The following is a 22,794-nucleotide window of genomic DNA, read 5'->3' as shown; positions in this document are numbered from 1 at the left end:
AAGGTATTACAGAGCAAAACCCCCAGAGTCTCCCGAGAGAGGGGAAGGATGAAAGACTCGATAGGACAGACACAATGGTTATGACCAGGAACGAACTACGGACACAGAGACGGCTCACCCAAACAACATTAACTGGGAAGGTATTGGAAGTAAAGTGTCATTACAGAAAGATCTGCAAGAACAAAAGAGGGCTTAAGATACACCAAAGCCGAACCAACTGTGGAAAAGAAAGGTATCATGGGTGCAGCGCACAGCGGTAGCACCTGGTGAGATGCAGGAGAACTGCAGGCAGGAAGCACCTCACAGCACTGGAGATCTCTCAGCACCTGTGTCACCTCAAGACCTCAGGAGGGACCCACCTGATGCCACCCCAGGGAGCCATCCCCACCCTGCGAGGGAACAAATTAAATGGCCCAAAATGAGCGACAACAAAGAATGGTACCAACTAGACCAAGATCTCGACAAAGTTCTGGAAGCCACACTAGCAGGGACAGCTAAGCAGTAAGTCAATGCTTTCATAACAAAAACCGACAACCTGGCAAGAGAGCGTTTTGGATTTGAGGAGAAGAAAGTCAACATTTAGTCTGCACACCAGCCAGAAGAGTGAGGGAAATCCACTGGCTGAGTGGAGAAATTAAGACTCTCAACAAACAGTTCAAAAGAGGCCCTGCTGATGAAAGGGAAGGCATCAAGGATCTGACGAGTCAACTCCGGGAGCACCTCTGCAGACTCCGAAGAACAGAAAGCAATCGGAAGAAGAGGAAGGATAGGGAGAACAAAAGATCCCAGTTCACCAAAGACCCCTTCCGATTCACCTGAACACTACTGGGTGAAGCAAAATCTGGGAGGCTGACCAGCCCCAGAGAAGATGTGGAGGCGTTCTTGAGAAAACCCACTATGACATATCCAGGAACCAGGCCCTGGATGCCAACCCAAGCATCAACAGCACAAAAATCCAGAAAGGTGGAATCCCAGGGTTCTCTGGATGCCTGGAATATACTGGAGTTCTCTGTCAGATGATCTGTGAGGATAAAGCCAGCAAAGGCAACTTGACTGTTGTCTGGCTGGATTTGGCCAATGCCTATGGATCAATCCCTCATGCCCTTATCAATGCAGCATTAGACCACTACCACATCCCTCAGCACATTAAGGAAATGATCACCAGCTACTTTGGAGGAATACAGTTACGTTTCAAGACAGCCCATTTTACAATTTGGTGGTAAAGACTGGAAAAGGGTATCATAACTGGCTGCACAATCTCCCCCATCCTCTTCATCATGGGAATGAACCTCCTAATAACAGCTGCGGAGAAGGAAGCTCGGGGTCCAAAAATGGAGTCAGGCATCCGACAACCCCCAATAAGAGGTTACATGGATGACCACAACCCATGTGGAGGTGACGTGGGTGCTAACTGTTCTGGACCACATGGCAACGTGGGCCAGATTGAAATTTAAGCCAAAGAAATCCAGAATTCTGGTGATCAGGAACGGGAAGGTGACCAACAGGTTTAAGCTGCGTGTGCAACAGGAAGTGATTCCAACGATAGAGGAGAATCCAATCAAGTGCCTCGGAAAGTGGTTTGATGACTCACTTACTGACAGGAATAACATCGCCAGTACGGAGAAGCAGATGGAGGAATGGCTGAGGAGGACTGAAAAATCAGGGCTCTCAGGGAAGTTTAAAGCATGGCTCTATCAACATGGACTGTTGCCAAGACTCATGTGCCTGTTGTATGAAGTCCCAATGACATGCGTTGAAGGACTGAAGAGGAAGATCAATAAGCACCTCTGTAAGTGGTTGGGAATCCCTCCAAGCTTCACAGCAGTTGGCCTTTACATGAGATCAGGGCAGCTCCAACTTCCTCTGTCATCTGTGATGGAGGAATTCAAAGTTGCAAAGTGCAGAGTCGTAATGGGGAAGATGGTGGCACAGGAGGTAGTGCTATCGTTCGGCAACTGGAGGGTTACAGGTTCAAGCCCTAGTTCCTCCTGACCCCATCAAAGTGTCCTTGAGCAAGACAATTAATCCCAAGTTGCTCCCGGTGTGCAGGTTGGCACCTTGCATGGCAGCCTTCGCCACTGGTGTGTGGATGTGTCTGTGGATGGGTGAATGTGAGGCATAAATTGTAAAGCGCTTTGAGTACTCGTAGGAGTAGAAAAGCGCTATATAAATGCAGTCCATTTACCATTTAATGACATATAGAGACTCCCAGGATGAACAAGTCAGACATGCAGGTGTCATCACAAGATCAGGACACAAGTGGGCAGCTGACTCTTCTGAGAGCATGCTGAAACTACGTGACGATATTGGAGCGCCATGCACAGGAAGACTGGGACTTGGAACCTCCCATTTCCAACAGTGGAGGAAGGAAGGAACAAGTTACAGAAGAGCCATGTTTCAAGAGGTGGTACGGAACCTGGAAGAGGAAGGACGAAGGTCAAGGGCAGTAGAGCTAGCTTCCCAAAGAGCCTAGACCAAATGGTACCTTCCCAAGAGGAAAATCACCTGGGTGGACCTATGGAGACTGGAGCCATTCCGCATCTCCTTCCTGCTGAGGTCGGTGTACTGTATGACACACTCCCAACCCCAACAAACTTGCACAAGTGGGTCATGAGAGAGGACCCATTGTGCAAGCTGTGTGGGGAGAAAAGCACCATGGTGCACATCCTGTCCAGGTGTAAAACAGCACTCACCCAAGGAAGGTACAGGTGCTCATGACACTCGCTAACACCATAGAGCAGGAGAGAAGAAAGAAACGCCAACACTCCAGAAAATAACATCAATCCAGTTTGTAAGGGAGGGGGAGAAGCCGCCAACCACCGTGACAACAAGAACTAGTCTGCTACAAAAGGCCCAATCATGGGAAATGAAGGTTGACCTGGGAGAAAGGCTGCAGTTCCCCCATATTGTCCAGACAACCCTGAGGCTGGATGTGGTACTGTGGTCTGGAGAGGCAAAAAAAATCATCCTCATAGAACTTACGGTCTCATGGGAAGAGGGGTATGAACAGGCCTTTGAAAGGAAGAGCACCAAATACCAAGACCTTCTGCAGGACTGCATGGAGAAGGGATGGCAGGCATGGCTATTCCCCGCTGAGGTCAGCTGTAGAGGATTCCCTGCGCAGTCAGTATGGAGAATGCCCACAGCCATAGGGATGACAGGGAAGGACAGAAAGACAGCAGCTCGCAGAATGGGGGAGGCGGCAGAAAGGGCCTCTTGCTGGTTATGGAGCAGGAGAGAGAAGGTAAGCTGGAAGCCAGGAGGGGAAGATGGGCAGTGACTTGGCCACCACTGCCAACCCACCATCAGGAGGGTGTTGTGGATAAAGGTCGAAACACCCAATGAACGATGGGTACCACCTGATGACATCAGCCCCTCCTGGCCAAGGCTACATTCACTCAAGGTGAATTAAGGCAAGAAGCATCTTAGGATGTATATGTAATCTATTATTAATTTCCCTTTGGGATAAATTTTTATTTTTGAATTGAACTGGGATTTTAGTTCCTTCACCTTTCTATTTCTCAATTTTCTCAGCTCGCTTTTCGGAGGGAAGTTAATGTCGTAGTTTTTTTATTAACAGTCTGAAAATGCCGATCCACGTTTCCCTTCTTTGGAATAGCAATGGTAGGCTGACAGATGAGGCAAACGCACTTCGAATATGACATGGTGAAAAAAAACAGTCCTCCCATTCCGTATGGAAGTGGTAGGTTTTTGGCTTCTTACTTGGTCCAGCTCCTCCATTTTTATACCCTTTCTTAAATTTAGTAGAAATAAATTGGAGGCTATATAACTAGGCGACTCGGTAGCTTGCTAGAGATTTGCAGCAGTTGGCGCGGTTGAACGCGTCATCCATCCTCTATTTTTTTATGCCATACAATCTACCCACACTACCTTTGTGATCGACCAGTGGATCGCAATCGACATACTGTATTGGGCACCCCTGCTGTAGACCATGTATACGTCGGAGTGGATCATGAAAACAATACTGGAACAGGCGAGAAAAAAAAAACGCTTGTATTGACATTTATGCGGTCACGTCGATGCATCGGATTGTTTGCCGTTGAATCGATACATCGATACAAATCGATGTATTGTTACACCCCTAGTAAGCATGCACGTCAAAGTGGAAACTGTGCACTTTGTATAAGGTAAGCATTAGGGCTGGGTGATATCACATTGATATATCGTGCATGTGCATTAATCACCTGGTCTTCAGATGACAGGCGAAACATTTGGCCGGACACCAGCTTTTCGGTACTGTTGAGACATTTATTTGTGCCTACAATTTGTAAAGCAGATTAGTAGTATGGCTAAAATATTAATGAGATGCATTTTGTAATACCCAAAAGTTAGTAATCTGTATAAACTTGGCGTATCTTTATGTTTATTTAATTCGGTTAGCAGAGCACAGCACATAATTCTGTTTTGGTATACTATGATTTGGTATACTTCAGTGCAATATGCGATATGCACTGAAGTGGCGGTGAAGAAAGGAACAGCTCTGCAGCCACAAAGTCTTTTAAAAGAGGAGGTCTAGTGGATAGACAAGGTTAAAAGACATTAGTGGCGTGTCGGTACTTTTTGCAGTTTAGTCTGACACATTTATTAAACAAGGATATGCCAATTTTATTACTAGTTTTTGGGTGTCATAAAATGTCTCCATAAATATTGTAGGAGCACTACTAATCTGGTTAACAAGTTGTGAGTGTAAATAAATCCCTGTATGTCCGGCCAAAAGTTTCGCCTGTCATCTGAAGCCCTGGTGAGTATTGCGCATTCTTGACATAATATCGATGTGATATTGTCCAGCCCTAATAAGCATGCATGTCAGAGTGGGGACTGTGCACTTTGTATAGGGTAAGCACTGGGAATGTAACAGTACACGTATTCATACCGACAATGTTTGGTAGAGGACTTTAAGTTTGGTATGCTTAATTACAGCAAATGTGGAACCATTGTGTGTTTCTGTGTTTCCCCGAGCAACATTCAAAAAAGGGGTAGGTGAAACAGCTCCACTATGCATGCGTGTATGTCCCAATGTGAAGCCGGAAGTTGTTAATGTGAATAAAAGTACAGCACAGGTATATTTTTAATGCTGTAGCATAATAGATATTTATTTTGTTATGCTTATTTTTTAGACAATATTTGTGTTACACAGTTTTAATATGAAACTGAAAGCTGAATACAGTACAGATCAGGTATAGTTAATTTTCTAAATGCGCATGATGATTAATAATGCACATGATAATGATCAATGATGTGCATGATGATGATTCCAATAATATTTTATTTACTTTTTTTTTACTTTACAATTTATTTTCTTGAGTTATATTTATTTTGATGTACTTCAAAGTACATTTTATTATTAGTATTGCAGCAGTATTGACAAAGACTTTTTGTTTAAGAAAGACAGTCATTCTTTGTTCAGTAAGCCACTGTTTAATAAAGAAAAAAAACCTATTTATGTTTTATTTTTTGTACCCCCGCTGTACCAAAATCATACTGAACCCTGACTTCAAAACCGAGATACATACCAAACCGAGATTCTTGTGTACTGTTACACCCCTAGCAAGCATGCATGTCGGAGTGCCGACTGCTCTTTGTAGGAGGTAAGCATGCACGTCAGAGTGGAGACTTGTGCATTTTATATAAGGTAAGCATGCATGTCAGAATGGGGGCTGTGCAATTTGCAATTTGCAAAGAGTGGGGACTGCAATTTTCAGAAGGTAAGTGTGCAGGTCAGAGTGGAGACTGTGCACTTTGTAGAAGGTAAGCATACACATCAGTGTGGAGCTGTGCAGTTTCCAGAAGGTAAGCATAGAGGTCAGAGTGGGAACAGTGCACTTTATTGAAGGTAAGCGTAGAGGTCAGAGTGGGGACTGTGCACTGTTTAGAAGGTAAGTGTGCATGCCAAAGTGGTGACTGTACTTCGTAGAAGGTAAGCATCCATGTCAGAATGGGAATTATGCATGTCTGAGTGGGGACTGTGCACTTTGCAGAAGGTAAGTGTGCAGGTCAGAGAGGAGACTATGCACTGTGTATAAGGTACGTGTGCATGCCAGAGTGGAGAATGTGCACTTTGTATAAGGTAATTATGCACATCAGAATGGGGACTGTGCACTTTGCTGAAGTTAAGTGTGCAGGTCAGAGTGGAGACTGTGCACTATGTAGAAAGTAAGCATGCACATCAGAGTGGAGAGAATACATACTGTATATAAAGATGTATACAGAGACATATGCGTGCACACACATGTGAAACACACACACACACTGATGCTGGCACTGGAACACACTCGCATTTCAAAACAGCACATGTGTACTCACACCGCCTCATGCAGGCGCTTATAGAAATTGCATCTTAAAATCTGCTGTTTAATTGTTCTCAGGTTTATGCTTGCAGACATTCATTTGGAGCTGATTATCTAGTGCTCAGCTGCATTTGCATCGATGAGCTGGGCATTTCTCTCTATAAATCAGCCTTTCAGAAACAGGATGGCGTTTTCCTTTGTCTGGAACCCTGAACCTGAGCTCTGAAGTAAAATGAGAAGAATACTTTTTTTGGTTGCTTTTGAAAGTTATTAATAGAGTCATCTTTTCAGCATAACTCACAGATCAAAGTGTCCCGGTTAGGCTGGCTAGGCCTCCCGGTATCTGAGGCAAGGATGCCCAGTTGGGCGGCCTTCTCGTCTGCCACATGCTCTTAAGGCTCCCAGAAACAGAGCATGCAAGCATGGGATTCATTTATCCATGTCATATGGCTTTCATTTTAATCAATACACATGTATTTTTCCTTGCACTCGTGGGAAACCCTGCTCTAGCTGTGACTGATATCGATTCTTCTTTCGACTGGAGGGTCTGTTAAAAGTTTTATGGGTTTCTCTCCTCAGTTTGGCATAGTAAATGAAATGGGGGGAAAAAGAGTATTGGGCCTTTTATTTTTTTCTTGTGTTTCTGTAGACCTCATATAAAAAAGAAATGAAGCTTCTTGGCAGGCTAAGGAGAATATCAAGTACGCCTGTCGATATGAAACCAAAGAGCATTTCATTTGGTGAGGATAATTCAGATTTTACAGACGTCTGTGCAAAACACGGAGGGGAAAAATCAGATCTGGTAAAATGGGGTAATTCCACACTTTCTTTTCTTATGAAAAAACCAGCAAACATGAACACTTCTTCCAAGCTACACATGGTTCCGATTAGAATCCTGATTGGAATCAGAACCATACAAGAAGCTATCTCACGCTTAATGAATATTTATGAGCACCTGCAATCATTGAAGGTCTTTATGTTTAGCAAAATGGGGAGGGAACAGAGTGCCCAATACGGTGTGTCTGGATACTGTGGAGACTGATGCTTCTGCCTCAGGTTGGTTTGACCACACCATAGCAGAGATGGTGAGTTAAGTGACTTTTCAGCATGTAGCCAATGGCTTATCCCTGTCTCAGGTTCGACGTTTGTCCAGGTGAGCGTGACAAAGGACAATCATCACTTTGTCACCCACATTGCTGAGCCGAGGAGGAGCGCACAGTGGAGTAAGAAGAATACCATTTCCGGGGGTAGGACAGATGGGTATCCACTTTGTCGTGGTGTTGGCTAATGGCTAAAAATATTGTCTTGGGTGTCTATTAAATGGCAAATTCATTGTTGAAGAAAACCCTGAATGAAATTATTAAAAATATTTAAACTGGTAAAGTGATATATATTTTATGTGTTTGTCCTATCAGATAATAGTGAATGCAAGCAGAGTGTGAGCAAATTTGGGTCCTTCTCCACTCTGCTCAAAAGTGGCATCCGCCTCTCTTTCAGTCATCATGGCAGTTCCGGGAAGAGTCCAGGTCACACCCCCGTCCTCCTCATCCACCTCGCTTTGTTTGGTTGTCGGATTGTTGTTGTTTATTTGCCGATTAACCATTTTTTCTAATGATAGGTATGATAAATAACTAAGTGCAGTATATAATTTGTTCTGTAGGTGTGTGGCAACAGGCAATATGGTAAATAAGGACATAATCTCTGCATAGCATTGTTATTTATAGTCTCTGCATAGCATTGTAATTTAAAGTTGTTGTTAGTCTCTGCATAGCATTGTTTAAAGTTGTTCATAATGTGAAAGTTGGCTGAACTTGAGTTGTGAGGGAAGCCTTTAGTGTGGTATTGAGGTGTGTGATTAAATATAAAGTTTAAGTCAATTTGGATGGATCATTTAGAAACAAAATATTGTAACAAAATATTGCGAGGAAAATGTGGTGTAGTTTGTCCCATTAGTCTTTAGACACTGTCTATCTGACCCACATGAAAAAGGGGCTGCTTCCATTATTTGTCACTGTAACTTCAGTATAATCTGTACCTTTTTCAACAGATGAGAGGGACAGTTCCCTAGCCCCCCCTGCTGACTTGTCTTCCTCCACAGAAGAAGCCTTGAGAGCCGACAAACCTCTGGTAATATGCAGCAAAGCTAATGATAACAAACTGAACTGTTTAAAATCATATTAAAGTCACTGTGGAGCCTTTCACATGGTCACACCTCCATACAGTCTGGGTAAATGTGCCCTTGAGCTTATTACTGGCAGGTTTCTCATTCAGCTTCCTTAAGATAAGGAGCAGAGACTGTGTGATACTGTGGCACATTTCCTGCCAGCTGGGGACAATGAAAAACAACGGAATAATCTACATTAAATGTATAGCCTTCCACAGAATCTTTATTTTTGGGGGTGTATGCTCTGGCTGTGTCTCCATAGCAGTCCTCCAGGTTCCCAGACTGGTCTCCATTCCAGACCCTGGCCGTGTCTGTCCCCACTGGCCTTGTGCTGCGCTTCTTCAGTGAAGAGTCACCAGGTGAGTACAGCATTTTGGGCTGGGCATTGTGGGTATAGTTACAGTGACACTGCCCACCTGTGGTTTACAGCAGCTCCTGGGCAGGTGAAGGGCATGCTGGTAAGGCAGCATTTCCCACTGGGTGGCAGCGTGTCCCATTCTATGGAGGCCTCCAGAGCCATCAGCAGCCAGGGCACTGTGGTCAGATGCATGAGGAATGGATCCACACAGGTAGGGCTGAGCAGGCAACTGCAAAGACTCACACACAAACCAGTTATGTATGTATGTATGTATGGGACTCTCCACTTTCTGTTTTACTATCATAAGCGATGTATCATTGCTCTCTTTCTCCTTTCCTACCTTTCTTGTCCTGCCCTGCAGATCCTGTTTGCGGATGGTACAGTCAGCAGCAGCCCAGACTCTGTATCGGTCTGTCAGTCATTGCTAGGGCTGCCCACCTTAGACAAAGAGCAAGTGCAAGAGTGGAATCCAGAGGTCAAGGAGACCCTAGAGAAAAGTGGTGAGTCCATATTGCACCTCTTTCCTGGTTTGACACTTTTTTGTTATTGGTCCCAGTTTTTGGTCTCAGGTCTTTAAGCCCATTATTTGACTCAAGTATATTCCACACTTTCTCCAGTAAAAGCTTACTTTGACTAAGTGATAAAAGAACATGCTACATCCTTTGCTAGATTTATGAAGATATTTCACTTTTACAAAGACAAATGGATGCCTTGTGGGACTATGATAGCATATCGTGCTTTGGCTTCTGGGCACTCAAACATGTGGGCCACAGTTATTTTTTCCACTTATTTTAGACTGTTTGATGTTTTCATATCACTGGAGTATAACGTGCTGTTATTATAGTATTCCCAGCAGCGTCCGGCTCACTGTCCTGATTCTGAAACATTTCCACCACTAAATGGCCCTAAACCAGGCTGTCAGTCAGTCTAGTCAGTGTGAACGTCTATGGACATGTGTCAGCGATTTCTTCAGTGTGGCATAATCATGATTTAGAGGAACAGGGGAGAGATACTGAGAGAGAGATGGGAGAAAAAATGATTAAATGAAAAAAACATGAGTCTCAGCCCTTGGGTAGTTTGTGTTTCATGTACTGAAAGTTCACTCAGGATTAAATAGCCCCCTGGGGATAGCTAATCAGTCTGTGATAGACCTTTGTGATGGTCTTTATATTTGATATACTGTTGTGAGGCTTGCATCCGGCAGTGTCCAGATGGCATTCTGGAGTACCCTGTCCCTCATCTCCTTTCCGTCTATTTCACTTGTACCTTTGGCTCGTTTTGCACCCTTTGCTGCCTGGGTAGGCTGCAGTGCTAGGCGATATGATATTATCGATAATCAAAGATATGAGACAAGTAACCCAGTCTCTAAGTCTGACTGACTAACCAGTGATTGTTGCCTTTGATTGGGAAATAGGCTTAGGCTACATACAAAGCAAGATCGCAGAAGGTATTATGATTTGGCTTTCAGTTCAGCCTTCTACCATATGTTTCCAATGGAGATTTTTTTAAAACATGGCAATTATAGTGCAGCGTTTCACAAGAATTGCCCATTGCAGTAATAGCGTGTCTGACATTCTTGTAAGTTGTGAAGTTCAGCATTGTCACATCACCAGCTTCTATATACCTGTCAGGAACTAGAATGCCAGCATTCATGTGCAACTTCCTGGTGGGAATTCCATCTTATGTGAATGATCGAACAAGACACACATTTACCACTTTTAATTCCCATTCAAGATAAAGAAATTGACAGCACTCTCAATAGCCTAGCCACAAATACCTTGTGTCTGTTTATGGGAGGAACTGGTCTTCACAGGCGATAGCCAAAACTTGAAATAAAAAAAATACATTTTTGGATGAAGTAGGCTAGGCTATTAATTAGTTTTAAAAGCTTGTCATTTGTGGTGTACAGACCATCCCATACTGAAAAATAGGGCTGCACGATTTGGGGAAAATATCGAATCGCGATTTTTCTGACAGAAATTGTGATTACGATTTGATTTGTGATTTAATTTTTTTAATGTCAAGCTTCAGTTCAATATTCAGTGTAATTTTAAAACATATGACGTAGCATGAGATACCATCAGTATTAACTGGTCTATATTCTAATGCAAGGATGAGAATTTAAAGATGTGATGTGTCAAGTTAAATAATGCAGTTTCAAATCGCGATTTGGATTTGAAATCGATAAATCGTGCAGCCCTACTGAAAAATAAAATGCAGTAAATTACGTGATTTGTCTTGTATTTTCATGCAAATTTCTACAAAGCCCCTAATAGGACAAAAACATAATCTTAAAAATTAAAATGATGAATCTTTTTGCAAAACTTTTGTTTAAAGCACTATGGGGAACAGTGCATAACATTTTATTTTTATATAATGCATTTTCATACATATTTATAAAATATCATACTGCATGTGTACATTCAAGGTACAAAGGGTAAAATAATATAGCTGAATTTCTGCAGAGCCGGGGGGTAGTATGGCAGCAGGTCCATTGTTCCATTTTCCTAGTGTCCTAGTGTTTCTATGCACTGCACGCTAGTGTGTTTATTATTTTAATATGATGGTGTCCCGCTCTGATGGGCTCAAGTCAGGGCACGGCACGGGATCAGGTGTGAGACTGATCCCGAGGTAACTGTGGAGGACGTCTTGTTAGGTGTAGGGAAGCAGATGGGATGTGACACTATTGTACCGGCATCAGCGTCGCGATTTTGGTCAATCGGTTGATTGAGAACGGAATCACGGTGCGGGGTGGTTATGTTGCACTGGTATCACCGACTGCAAAAGTTGCGGTTTCGAATGTGCCGCTTTTTGTCCCTGACGCGGATATTGCATGGGAGCTTTCTCGTTCTGGCAGAATCATTGGAGATTTTAACTTTAAACTTCCTTTAAACTATAAGTTTCCGGCGTTGAAACTTGTGGTGTCTTTTAGGAGGCAAGTGATTATGATTCTGAATGATCCTGCATTAGACCATTTTTTTCAGGTGCTCTATGAAGGTATATGTTATATGCCAGTACGGGCAGTCTACAATGTTTTGAGTGTGGAGACATTGGCCATAAGAGGCTGTCTTGTCTGCACACGAATCGCCCAGTTGAGACGGCGGGGAATGGTGGACAGTTGAGATGGTTCAAATGGAACAAGGACCTGCAGGGTAGGCCGTAAACCCTCCTGATTCTTATGCGGAAGGAAGGTCAAGTGAGAGCGGTGACGGAATGAGCGCTGGTACTGCTGCCGGAGAGACTGGGGATGGTGGCAAACCGGCCATAAATCTATAGCCAGTTGCTGTATTAGATCACCCCCCTAAAGTTGGTGACAGGTCGGGGGATAGTGTATGTAATGGGAGTTTTGTATTGGACGTTGCTGCCAAGACTGCACGCGATGACGACAATCTCTCAGACATCTTGGAACTCGCTTCGCAGGCGGGGGACAATCAGCAGCTATATTCCTTGCAAGAAGTTAATGATATTTTGGATGAGAGCTATGGGAAGTCAGTGCAACTTTCAGATTTTTTTCCGGATGTTCAGAAGTTTTTGGATTCAGTGCGACATTTCTGGAAGACGGCTAGTTACGAGGAGTTGTCAATGCAGAAAAGGTACCGATTGTTACCAAGTTGCGGCAGGGCGATGGGTCTGGTCTGTGCAAATAGCGTGAGTTTCTCACTAGAGCTTAGATCGGGCCCAAAAAATTAAACCCGACCCTACCCGAGCCCGTGCACCTTGTGTCCGAGCCCGACCCGGTCCGACACATTAACTGTAATTATGAGCCCGAGCCCGATTTAAACCCGACTATTTTTTAATACGTGAGCCGTTGTAACAGACGTTCTCAACTACAATTCTAAGTTGTTTGAACTACAGAAATTAGTTTAGATTTATCTTAATGAAAAATGCAACAAGGACGAAGCATGTAAACTGCATTGTTTGTTTATTCAGAATGGATTTTTGAGACACGTTTAGAAGAAAAGCACGTTTTCACTTATCCAGTTCGCTTGCTGCTGGAACCAGTTTGTGTGCTCGGCATCGAACTTTAAGTAAAGGGTTAAGAAAAAGGTTAAATCCTTCCGTAAGCAGCCAACGAGGTATGTGTTAATTAAGTTTTAGTTAAGTTTGTTGTATTTAGTCATGTAAATGTAAATGCTAACTGAGGTTCGTGTTAACTGTATATGAATTCTCTAAGCTGTCTTTATTGTTATTTATGTTTATATTTCATTTGAATTTCAATGTTTGTTAGCTAATATTGTAAGTAAATGTGCTTGATTTTGTGTTTCCGTATCTGTATTTAGTTCTCACGTCTGCCATGATGGTGATAATAACGAAGCCACTGTCTTTCGAATAAACCGTTGGCTCAGTTAAATGCAAAGGACTCTTGTGCTCGTGTCTTACGGGAGGGAGCTACATTTATAATTATGGCATAGCTCTCCACCCAATTAGGCTAATTAAGTAATGATTTAAAAAAAAAAAACCACACACAAATGCTTGATCATGGCCCGGCCCGGCCCGGCCCGAAGATAGTGGCAGGAAATATCGGCCCGACCCGGCCCACGGGTCGGGTCGGGTCGGGTCTGGGCTCGGGCTCGGGCAGAGAATCTAAATTCTATTTCTCACCCATCTGTTTTTTTCCTTGTCTTGGCACTGTTCTGTCCTCAATTTCTTGTTTTTCTCTTCTTTACCTCTTCCATGAAAAAACTAACAAAAATAAACAAACTAGATAGGCTTTTATGCTACTAAGGCAAAGAAAGAATTTCAATGTTGGTGTAATAATGCATAACTTACATACAATCGGTACTGTTCAAAGGGAGGGTGGGAATGTAAGAATATAAACAACTGCTATACAGTCAGAGCTCAGACATTCGCGAGGTTAGGTTCCAAAACTCATCACGGATGTTTGGTAGTCACTAAAAATGGTAATATGTGTTTATTTCTATAGTTTAAACGCTAAATATGACACTTCAATTTAATTTGAAAGTTAGCTTAATACATTACCTTTTAAAAAAACAAATGTTTGATGTAGAAACAGAGTACAGTATCGCTTAACGGATATTTGTCACACTAGCACATTTACAGTAGAACAGTATAGAGTACTAATGTTACCCCTACTATTTCAAAGAACTTGGCATTAGCTGCCGTTTTCTTCGGTATTCACAGTAAGGTAAAATGAGTAAACGAACGGGACTGTAAACTTATTGACAGAAGTCATATACGTAATGAAGGTACAATTCAATAAAATACGTAAAGGAAACATGCACATGTAATTTTCGTGGATCAGTGAATTTGTGAATCACGAAGTGCGAATGCATGGGGGCTGACTGTATCCCAATTTATAGTCCATCGGAGCCTTTGATGCAGCTATTGTGTCTTTGCTTAAAATTGTGTATGTCCGCCCTGTTGCTATCACAGGTTCAACTAATAAAAGCACATCCTGATGATCCATAACAAGTCTATCAGGATGGTATGGGAATGAATAGGATGGAGATCCATAAGGATGTAAAAAGTTCAGTCTCAACTCTCCAGTGCTGGGCATAGTTTCTTCAACACATCCTAGCCACTAATTATCATCATATTTAGCCACGACATAACCTTTGATGATTGCAAAGTTGAGTGATTCATTAAGTGTGCACTTACACTGGGACCAATTTGCACGCCTCACTCACCTCTGATGAATGCAGGGCATTAATTAGCCATATTTACTAGCCATGTGGACCTTTTCAATAGTATGGCAAGTACATGTGTCTGCAATGACATTAATGAAGCTTTCCTTAAATTTCAGTGTAGCATATTTGTAAACCTTAGTTAATGTTATTACTTACACCTGTGCTTGTTATATTATTTCATGTCAGTTTGACTGCCATTAAAAAGGCCCATTAGTGATATGAAACCATGTGAGGCTACATTTAAGTCACGATATCTCAGCAACAACTTGAAAACCAAAGACCAAATTTTCTGGAGATGTTCATGACATTATGAGCTAGATTATGAGTAAAAAATTGATCAATTTTGAAATATAGGTTTTTTTGTTATTGAATTTTTAATAATTTATTACATAGTAATAATTCATATGGGGATGGCATATTATTTGTTCAATCTATAGAGCTGGACAATAGCTTTAAATCAATATGACGACCATTTCTGTGCAGCTTATATTATGGTGAATATAGCCAGTCAAAGTCATAGTCCCCCCCCCAAAAAAAGTTAAAACTTTGTTCGCTTAAATGTCCTTCGATATTGATCCAAGACAATTTCAGTTTCATGAGTTACTCATGTGACCAAATCAGCATGCCAAGTTTCGATAAAATCCGTGACAATGAGGTCCAAAAGTGTGATAATTTGACATGGAATGACTCAGAGATGTTTCCCTATTTGAGAAGGATTTGGTTGCTGGTGCTGCCGATGACACTGTGGGAGTATTGCAAAGAAAGAGAAAGGCCTTGAGTTCCTTCCTGAATGAACGGGCAAAAAGGGCTTTAGTCTGGACTGGGATGTCTCAGATTAGAGACATGGGGCAAGCTCCTAATTTTTCAGTTTGGGCAAGACGATGAGACCCAAGCCCCACATGTTACACCTTTGGTGTCCAGATGGGTCATTGACTGCGGCACCGGCGGAAATGCAGCGGATGGTCATGCACTATTATACGGAGCTCTTTGGTGGAGAAGAGTGTGATCTGTCTAGCATGGAGGTGCTGTTGATGGGATTGTCCAGCCTGGGAACAGCGCAGAGGGAGGCCCTGGATGGGAACCTTTGGCTCCATGAACTAACGTCAGCAGTTCAGCGTTTGTCGCTTGGGAAGGCGCCGGGAGCCAGCAGAATATTACAAACATTTCTGGAATTTATTGGGTCCGGATCTTTATGAGATTTTTAATTGGACTCTAAGGGCTGGAAAGCTGCCGACTAGCTGCACGAGAGCTGTGCTGACTCTCCTCCCAAAGAAGGGGGATTTGGGATTGTTGTCGAACTGGAGGCCCTTGTCCTTGATATGCACTGACTATAAAATCCTGTCAAACTGCCTTTCTAATAGGTTGGCATGCTGCATGGGGGACTTGGTGCATCCTGGTCAGGCCTATTGTGTTCCTGGGCACACCATAATGGACAATCTTTTTTTGATGCATGATGTGATGGCTCTGTGTAGCCTAGATTCACTTGACTTTGGGTTATTTCCATTGATCAGGAAAAAGCTTTTGATAGGGTAAGTCATGGGTAAATTTTTTCCATTCTTGCAGCCTTTGGTATAGGGCCAACTTTCCTGTCATGGATAAGGCTCTTGTATGCTGATGCATCTATGATGCTTAAGCTGGGGTCGGGGCTGAGCTGCCCCATAAAAGTGTGGAGGGGTATACGGCAGGGCTGCCCATTGTTAGGTCAATTATACTGTTTAGCCATCAAGCCCTTGCTGTGTTGGCTGAGGGCTGAGATGCAGGGGCTGCCAGGCCTAGGGCATATCATTTTGTCCGCTTATGCTGATGATGTTTCAGTGTTCGTGCGGGGGGAAGAGGATGTTCAGGCGCTTACTCGCGGTTTGGAGCTGTACAAGAAGGCATTTTCGGCACGTGTTAATTGGAATAAGTGTACGTGTTTTGTGAATGGTTTGTGGCAGGGACGGGTACCGCCAATGTTGCCAGGTGCCTTACAGTGGGTTCGGACGGGTATGAAATATCTTGGTGTGCATTTCAGATCGGAAGACTACGTCAGTAAGAATTGGGAGGGGCTGCTGGAAGACGTGTGTGCCAGGTTCTCATTGGTCGTGGATCCTGCCTCAGCTGTCCGACAGGGTCGTTTTTTTTCGGTCCGGTCAACATTGGACCCGTGCCTCGATGCCTTATCTACCAGTGGGGGATGGATTTGTTGACATTGCTGGCCGTATCGCTGCTTTCAGACTGAAGACAGCTCAGAGGTTGTTGTATGGCAAAGGGTTATTGTGGGCCGACACAGCATGCATGTTGATGCAGCGATTGGAGGATTTAAGGTATGACAGACCTGAAAAATGTGGACATATCAGCGACCACTAAGTTTTATCTGTCTGTTCCAAAAGTGCGGTCTTCCGTGTTGAGAATCGATAGGCCTGACTCTCTGCTGTGTATCAGCATGAGGTAGGAGCCCTTGTTTTACTACCCCCTGGTGGGTATTACAAAGCTTGGACATTTGAGAGAGGGTGGGACCTGGAAGTCTGCTTTAGTCTTGTGCACTGAGATAGGGCTCCGGTCAAGCCGTATCATTCATCCATCCATCCATCCATTGTCCAACCCGCTTATCCTACTGGGTCGCGGGGGGTCCGGAGCCTATCCCGGAAGCAACGGGCACGAGGCAGGGAACAACCCTGAATGGGGGGCCAGCCCATCGCAGGGCACACTCACACACCAGCCACCCACACATGCACACCTAAGGGCAATTTAGCAACGCCAATTAGCCTCAGCATATCTTTGGACTGTGGGGGGAAACCGGAGTACCCGGAGGAAACCCCACGACGACACGGGGAGAACATGCAAACTCCACGCACATGCGACCCAGGCGGAGACTCGAACCCAGGTCCCAGAGGTGCGAGGCAACAGTGCTAACCACCGCACCACCATGCCGCCCCCCGTATCATTCAGTTAATCCTTAATAAAATTTCCTTGGCTCTGCCTGGAGGGTTTTGGAGGACTGTGGAGGACGGAGTGGGGGATCTGAGACAGCTTTTCCCGACCTTGCATGTTTTGGCAGGACATCAGGAAAATGATGGTCAATTACTCTCCTTCAGAGTGCTGCATCTGAGAGACTTTGTGGGGGCCTCTAAGAAGGCACTTTATGAACTGAGTGTAAAAGTTCTCAACAATGGCTCCCTGACATGGATGGCAGCTTCTAGGTGGTTGGGCACTTTGGCACTGGGCACTTCCCCCATGGGTTGCTGGAAGACCCAGTACAAACCGCCTATAGAGAAGCGTACAGCTGACCTGCAGTGGAGGGTGGTGCATGGGGCTCTGGCTACGAACCAACATGTTGTGCATATCGATCCATCTGTGGTAGCAGACTGCCCTATTTGTGGACAAGATGAAACTGTGGTGCATCTTTTTTGAGGTACAAATGGCTTAGGACCATGTTTGTGCAGCTGACGGCATGGTTTGGTGGGTTCGGGGCCGATTTCTCCGACATCCTTTTTATTTATGGTTCAAAATATAAGGCACGCAAGAAAGCCAATTTGTGCATATAGAATTTTCTGGTGGGTCAGGCCAAACTTGCAATTTGGCTATCTCGAAAAAGTAACCTGAGAGGCCGACGGATGCTAAGTTTATACTGGTAGGGCTGGTAGCGATGCGGCTCAGGGTGAAGTATACGTACTCTGTGCTGACCCATACCCTGCAGTTCTCCACAGTGTGGGCAATGCAGAGTGTTGTGTGAACTCGGCGATGATCAAAGCCTAGTGTTGAAAGTGTGACGTGCATGGTATATATTGTGGACCTGTGTGCGGAAATTTTGTTTTATTTAATTTTATTTTTATTTTTTATTTTTAAATAAGGCTTAATCGTGCATTTGTGTTAATAAAGAGATTTTAAAAGTCAAAAGTTTGCCCTGTTCCTTCCTGTCTCACCCTACCTATCTCACTCTGCCTAATATCTCCCTGTGTCACTCTACCCTCTCTCCCTCCTGCTCACCCAACTTCTTCTTTCGCTAGTGGCCCAGCTCCCCTGTGGAACTGACCTGTGATTGGTTATTTCTACAGGCAAGTTGCATTCGAGGCACAGTACAGGACCAGATTCCATTGTGCTGGCAGATGTGGGCCAGAATGGCAGGAGGGGTGATGAGCAAACTGTGCGGCAGCAGGGAGGAACCTGGGTCACCACCACACCATGTGGGTTCCGTGTGGCTACTGTGAATGCCCAGCCGTTGGATGCTCAATCAGTGCTGGCATGCAAAGCCATGGACCCAGCCAGCGGGGCAGTGAGTATCCCACCTCTCGTCAACCCATCAAACTGTTACTTATACTTACATGGTGGACTCGATGTTTGTTCTGTTATGGCCAGTCTTAACATTAAAACCACTGACAGGTAAAGTGAAAGACATTAGTTATCTCATTACATTGCCACCTGTCATATGGTATATATACAGTATACTAGGCAAGATCATTGTTGTGACTATTGAATTAATCAATCTTGTTGCTAGTTTGTCTTTTTCAAGCATTATGGTTCTTTCCAATCCATCAAGTATTTTCAAATTGTGCCCAAAATGAAACTTAACTAACTTAAACACTTAATTAATTCATTCATTTGGGGCTTTGGATTCATTCAAGCAGGACCACTGATGGCCATTTTCTGCCATAAGACTAATATACAGTCATGTGAAAAAGAAAGTACACCCTATTTTAGTTTTATGGTTTTACATATCAGGACATAATAAAAATCATCTGGTCTTTACCAGGTTCTAAAATGTTTTTAATCTAACCTAAAATGGAGAAGCCACAGGTGGAAAAACTAAGTACAATTCAATAGCTTGTAGAACCACCTTCAGCAGCAATAAATTTGAAGTAATCATTTTCTCTATGACTCTATCAGTCTCTCACATTGCTGTGGAAGAATTCTGGCCCATTGTTCTTTACAATATTGCTTCTGTTCATTGAAATTTGCAGGCATTTGTTTATGCGCAGCTCTCTTAAGGTCCTGCCACAACATTTTAATCAGGTTAAGGTCTGGACTTTGACTGGGTTATTGCACACCTTGATTCTTTTCATTTTCAGCCATTCTGATATAAATTAACTGGTGTGCTTGGCATCTTTGTCCTGTTGCATGACCCAGTTTTGGCCAAGCATTAGCTGATAGTCTCACATTTCACTCTGCAGTACTTTGGTACTGGAGTTCAGGGTCAACTAAATGACTATAAGGTTCCCAGGCCCTGTGGCTGCAAAGCAAGCCCATATCATAACACTTCCCATAATTGCTTCTCTAAGATCATTGCTGATGTCTTTCATCTTTGGCATTGTGGTAACACACCTAGATGCTCCAGGTCAGCCAACTGCCAAAACTTATGCTTTTATACAGTAGATGTGGTCACACTTGCTGATGATCAAGTGCATTTGATCAGCAGCACCTGGCTGCTACTTACCCTCTTAATTCCTATGGAATTTTTCACACACTGCTTCTTGCATTTTGGCTTAGTTTTTGTTAAAAAAATAATGACATGGTATAATATGTCATATGTTGTTGTGTTTACCTCATTTTAAAAACTGCTAAGGACCAGATGATTTTTTTATGTCCTGACGCGTAAAACTTTTTCACATAATTGTATATGTCTTCCATATCTGCAGGGGTCAGTTTTAGGACGTGTCACAGATGCCAAAATCCATGGCTGCTCAAGTCCCTTATATAACACAGCATAGTGTTTGTATATAATCTATGCACATCACAATTGCATCAACTGCGTCATCGACTGTCTCTTGCTTAATGGTTTAATTGTGCTTCTTGCTCCAACTTTAAATTTAATGAATTCATATTTATGATAATTATGATGACCATCATTAGGCTGTTTTAGTGCCCCCTCCAGTACTTGCCCTCCTCTGCACAATGTGTGATATGCATGAATGTAGCAGTGGACCTGGACAACTGAACCGGACAATTGTTGAACGGTGATAAGAGGGTGGATGTTAGGGGGTGCAGTACCATAATTCACCAGTAGTGGAGTAGAAGATGGCACCTGACACTGCACCTCAAGACAATTTAGAGCTGCACCAATAAGCTGTACCTAGCAACAGGTCATGCCAAGACTGATACAAGCGTGCATTAATTGTATTTGCATGACAGCCGAATAGGCATCTTTCCCAGGCAGAGCTTGGCCAAGCTATTTCTTGTGCTCATCATTAATGCAACCTAGATGATCCACGTGACAGCTGTGGGTCTCAGGTCTTTGGCAGGAGTCATTCGCTATGGAGTGGAATAACCAAAGCAAAGATGCTGATTTAAATCTTCAATGTGCACTCTTAAACTGTTGGTCCTTGACGGGTAAAGCAACCTCTCTACCGCGAAAAATCTGGACATACTACTGCTCGTTGAAACTTGGCAAACTCTGAACGACTATTTAGAGCTGAACCTGCTTACACCTCCTGGCTATAGCATTCTGTCTAAGCCCCGTTCAATGGGAAGGTGTGGTGGTTTGGCGGTGGTCCATCATGACGGCATTAAAGCAAGTGTTGTTGACTTACAAAATATCTCATCATTTGAATATTTGGTTTTTAAAATCACTGGCCATACTTCGCTGTATATTATACTAATTGATAGACCACCCAAGCTCCATCCTAATTTTTTTTCTGACCTCAATGAACTACTTATTCTTGTTTGTGGCGTATCTTCTGCAATTATGTTACTTGGTGACTTCAATATTCATATGGAAACTGACTGTCCGTCTGCTCGTGGACTGTTTCAATTTTATACAGCATGTTAATTTTCCAACCCATACCAAGGGTCATACACTGGACCTTATTGGTTCCTCTGGTTTGTAAAATGTTCATGCTTGTGGCTCTCTCTGGTATTTCAGACCATAAACTAATTAAATTCTTGGGAGCTGAATTTCAAGCGTTGCTTTAATTAAATACACACACACCTGTCTGATTCCCATTACTACCTCAAACGTGCAGTATTAAAATAGGATCTCTGAAAGATGTTAACGTGGTGTAAGACAAGGAGGGAGCAGGAGGGGACACTGGCGCAGGAAAGCAGGAGGGGGAAGCTGCGGCAGGCGACAGCGGAGCTGGGGAAGGCGCCGTCCGACACTAAGCCGTAGCAGGGGGACCCGGAGGCGGGCGACGGTGTGCCGTCGGAGGGACCGCAGGCGGGCGACGAGGCACCGGAGGGGGACCCGGAGGCGACAGCCAAGCCGGAGGCGCAGGACCCGCAGGCAGCCACCGAGCCACAGCCAGGGGACGCACGGGCGAGCCAGGGGGCAGGGCGGGTGGGACCCTGGCCCCGTGCCTGTGTCCTCTCCCCTTTCAGGACACTGACAGGCGGAGCTCTTGCTGGGATCGACCTCGCCGGGGCAAGGGCATAGGAGTCATGAGGGAAGTCCCCGAGGGGTCCCGCTCGAGCTCCTCCTCCTCCAAGGAGGAAGGAGCGGTAGTCAGACTATCTGGAACCTCCTCAGGGACTGGGACCCAGGCTGGGGGGACTGGAGTCAGGGCCTCCAGTGAGGTAGCAGCCGGTGCAGCCGGAGCCGTGGGCGTGGCGGCAGGCGGTGCAGCCGGAGAGACGGGCTGGACAGGCAGGACGGGCGAGCCGGGCTGGACAGGCGGGTCAGGCAGGGCCCCGGGCAGAGCGGCGGCAGCAGGCCGGGCCGCGGGAAGAGCGGCGGCCTCAGTGGGCACCTCGGGCGTGCGGCCAGCAGGGGGCGCCTCAGCGGGCACCCTGGGCATGCAGCCAGTAGGGGGCGCCTCAGCGGGCACTTTGGACGGTGCCGCAGGCAGAGCGGCGGCAGCAGCAGCAGCAGGAGGTGCCGCGGGCAGTGCGGTGGCAGCAGCAGCAGGCGGTGCCGCGGGCAGTGCGGTGGCAGCAGCAGCAGGCGGTGCCGCGGGCAGTGTGGCGACAGCAGCAGGTGGGAGGTCAGGCACCTCAGGGATAGGCATTAGGGTTAATGCCAGGCGAACAGGCGTTGCCCCTTTAAGGCCCTTGGAGACCTGGGGAATAGCGTCCCTTACCGCGAGTATCCATCCTTGGCCCAGGCGTGCTGCCCGTAAGTTATACGCCTCCAAAGGCGGCAGCTGCTCATCGGCGGGGTTGGTAGCGGGAGTGACTTCCCGGATGAGCAGGAAGTCCCCGTGCCCATTGGCAGGGATGACAGCGGGGCAAAGAGAGCAAGCCCCCACGAAGATCGTCGGGGCTTCTTCCCCTCCTTTTCCCCTGCGCTTCTTCTTCTTTCGCCGGCCGGGACAGGTAGGTGGAGGCGGGGTTGCCTCTGAGAAGGAGATCGGTGACTGCCGCTTCTCCTTCGATTCGCGGACAAGCTGTTGCAAGAGCCATTGC

The 22,794-nt window shown here is 44.9% G+C and overlaps 1 protein-coding gene across 9 annotated transcripts in view; it reads left to right on the top strand.

The window, feature by feature from the left end:
- Window positions 1-22,794, top strand: part of spag17 (sperm associated antigen 17) — a 73,254-nt gene that overhangs the window by 19,806 nt on the left and 30,654 nt on the right. For 7 of the 9 annotated variants that reach the window (XM_072700834.1, XM_072700839.1, XM_072700837.1 and 4 more), the window contains 7 exons: window positions 7,445-7,555; window positions 7,724-7,834; window positions 8,356-8,435; window positions 8,735-8,831; window positions 8,902-9,041; window positions 9,192-9,330; window positions 18,516-18,733. In XM_072700834.1, coding sequence (XP_072556935.1) covers window positions 7,445-7,555; window positions 7,724-7,834; window positions 8,356-8,435; window positions 8,735-8,831; window positions 8,902-9,041; window positions 9,192-9,330; window positions 18,516-18,733 — 896 coding nt within the window. The remainder of the gene's footprint in view (window positions 1-7,444; window positions 7,556-7,723; window positions 7,835-8,355; window positions 8,436-8,734; window positions 8,832-8,901; window positions 9,042-9,191; window positions 9,331-18,515; window positions 18,734-22,794) is intronic. The other 2 variants (XM_072700836.1, XM_072700835.1) reach the window with 2 other exon arrangements.

This window comes from Paramormyrops kingsleyae, chromosome 16, assembly GCF_048594095.1.
Source record: "Paramormyrops kingsleyae isolate MSU_618 chromosome 16, PKINGS_0.4, whole genome shotgun sequence".
NCBI classification, from domain to species: Eukaryota; Metazoa; Chordata; class Actinopteri; order Osteoglossiformes; family Mormyridae; genus Paramormyrops; species Paramormyrops kingsleyae.
This window is presented reverse-complemented; position numbering and strand designations above follow the sequence as displayed.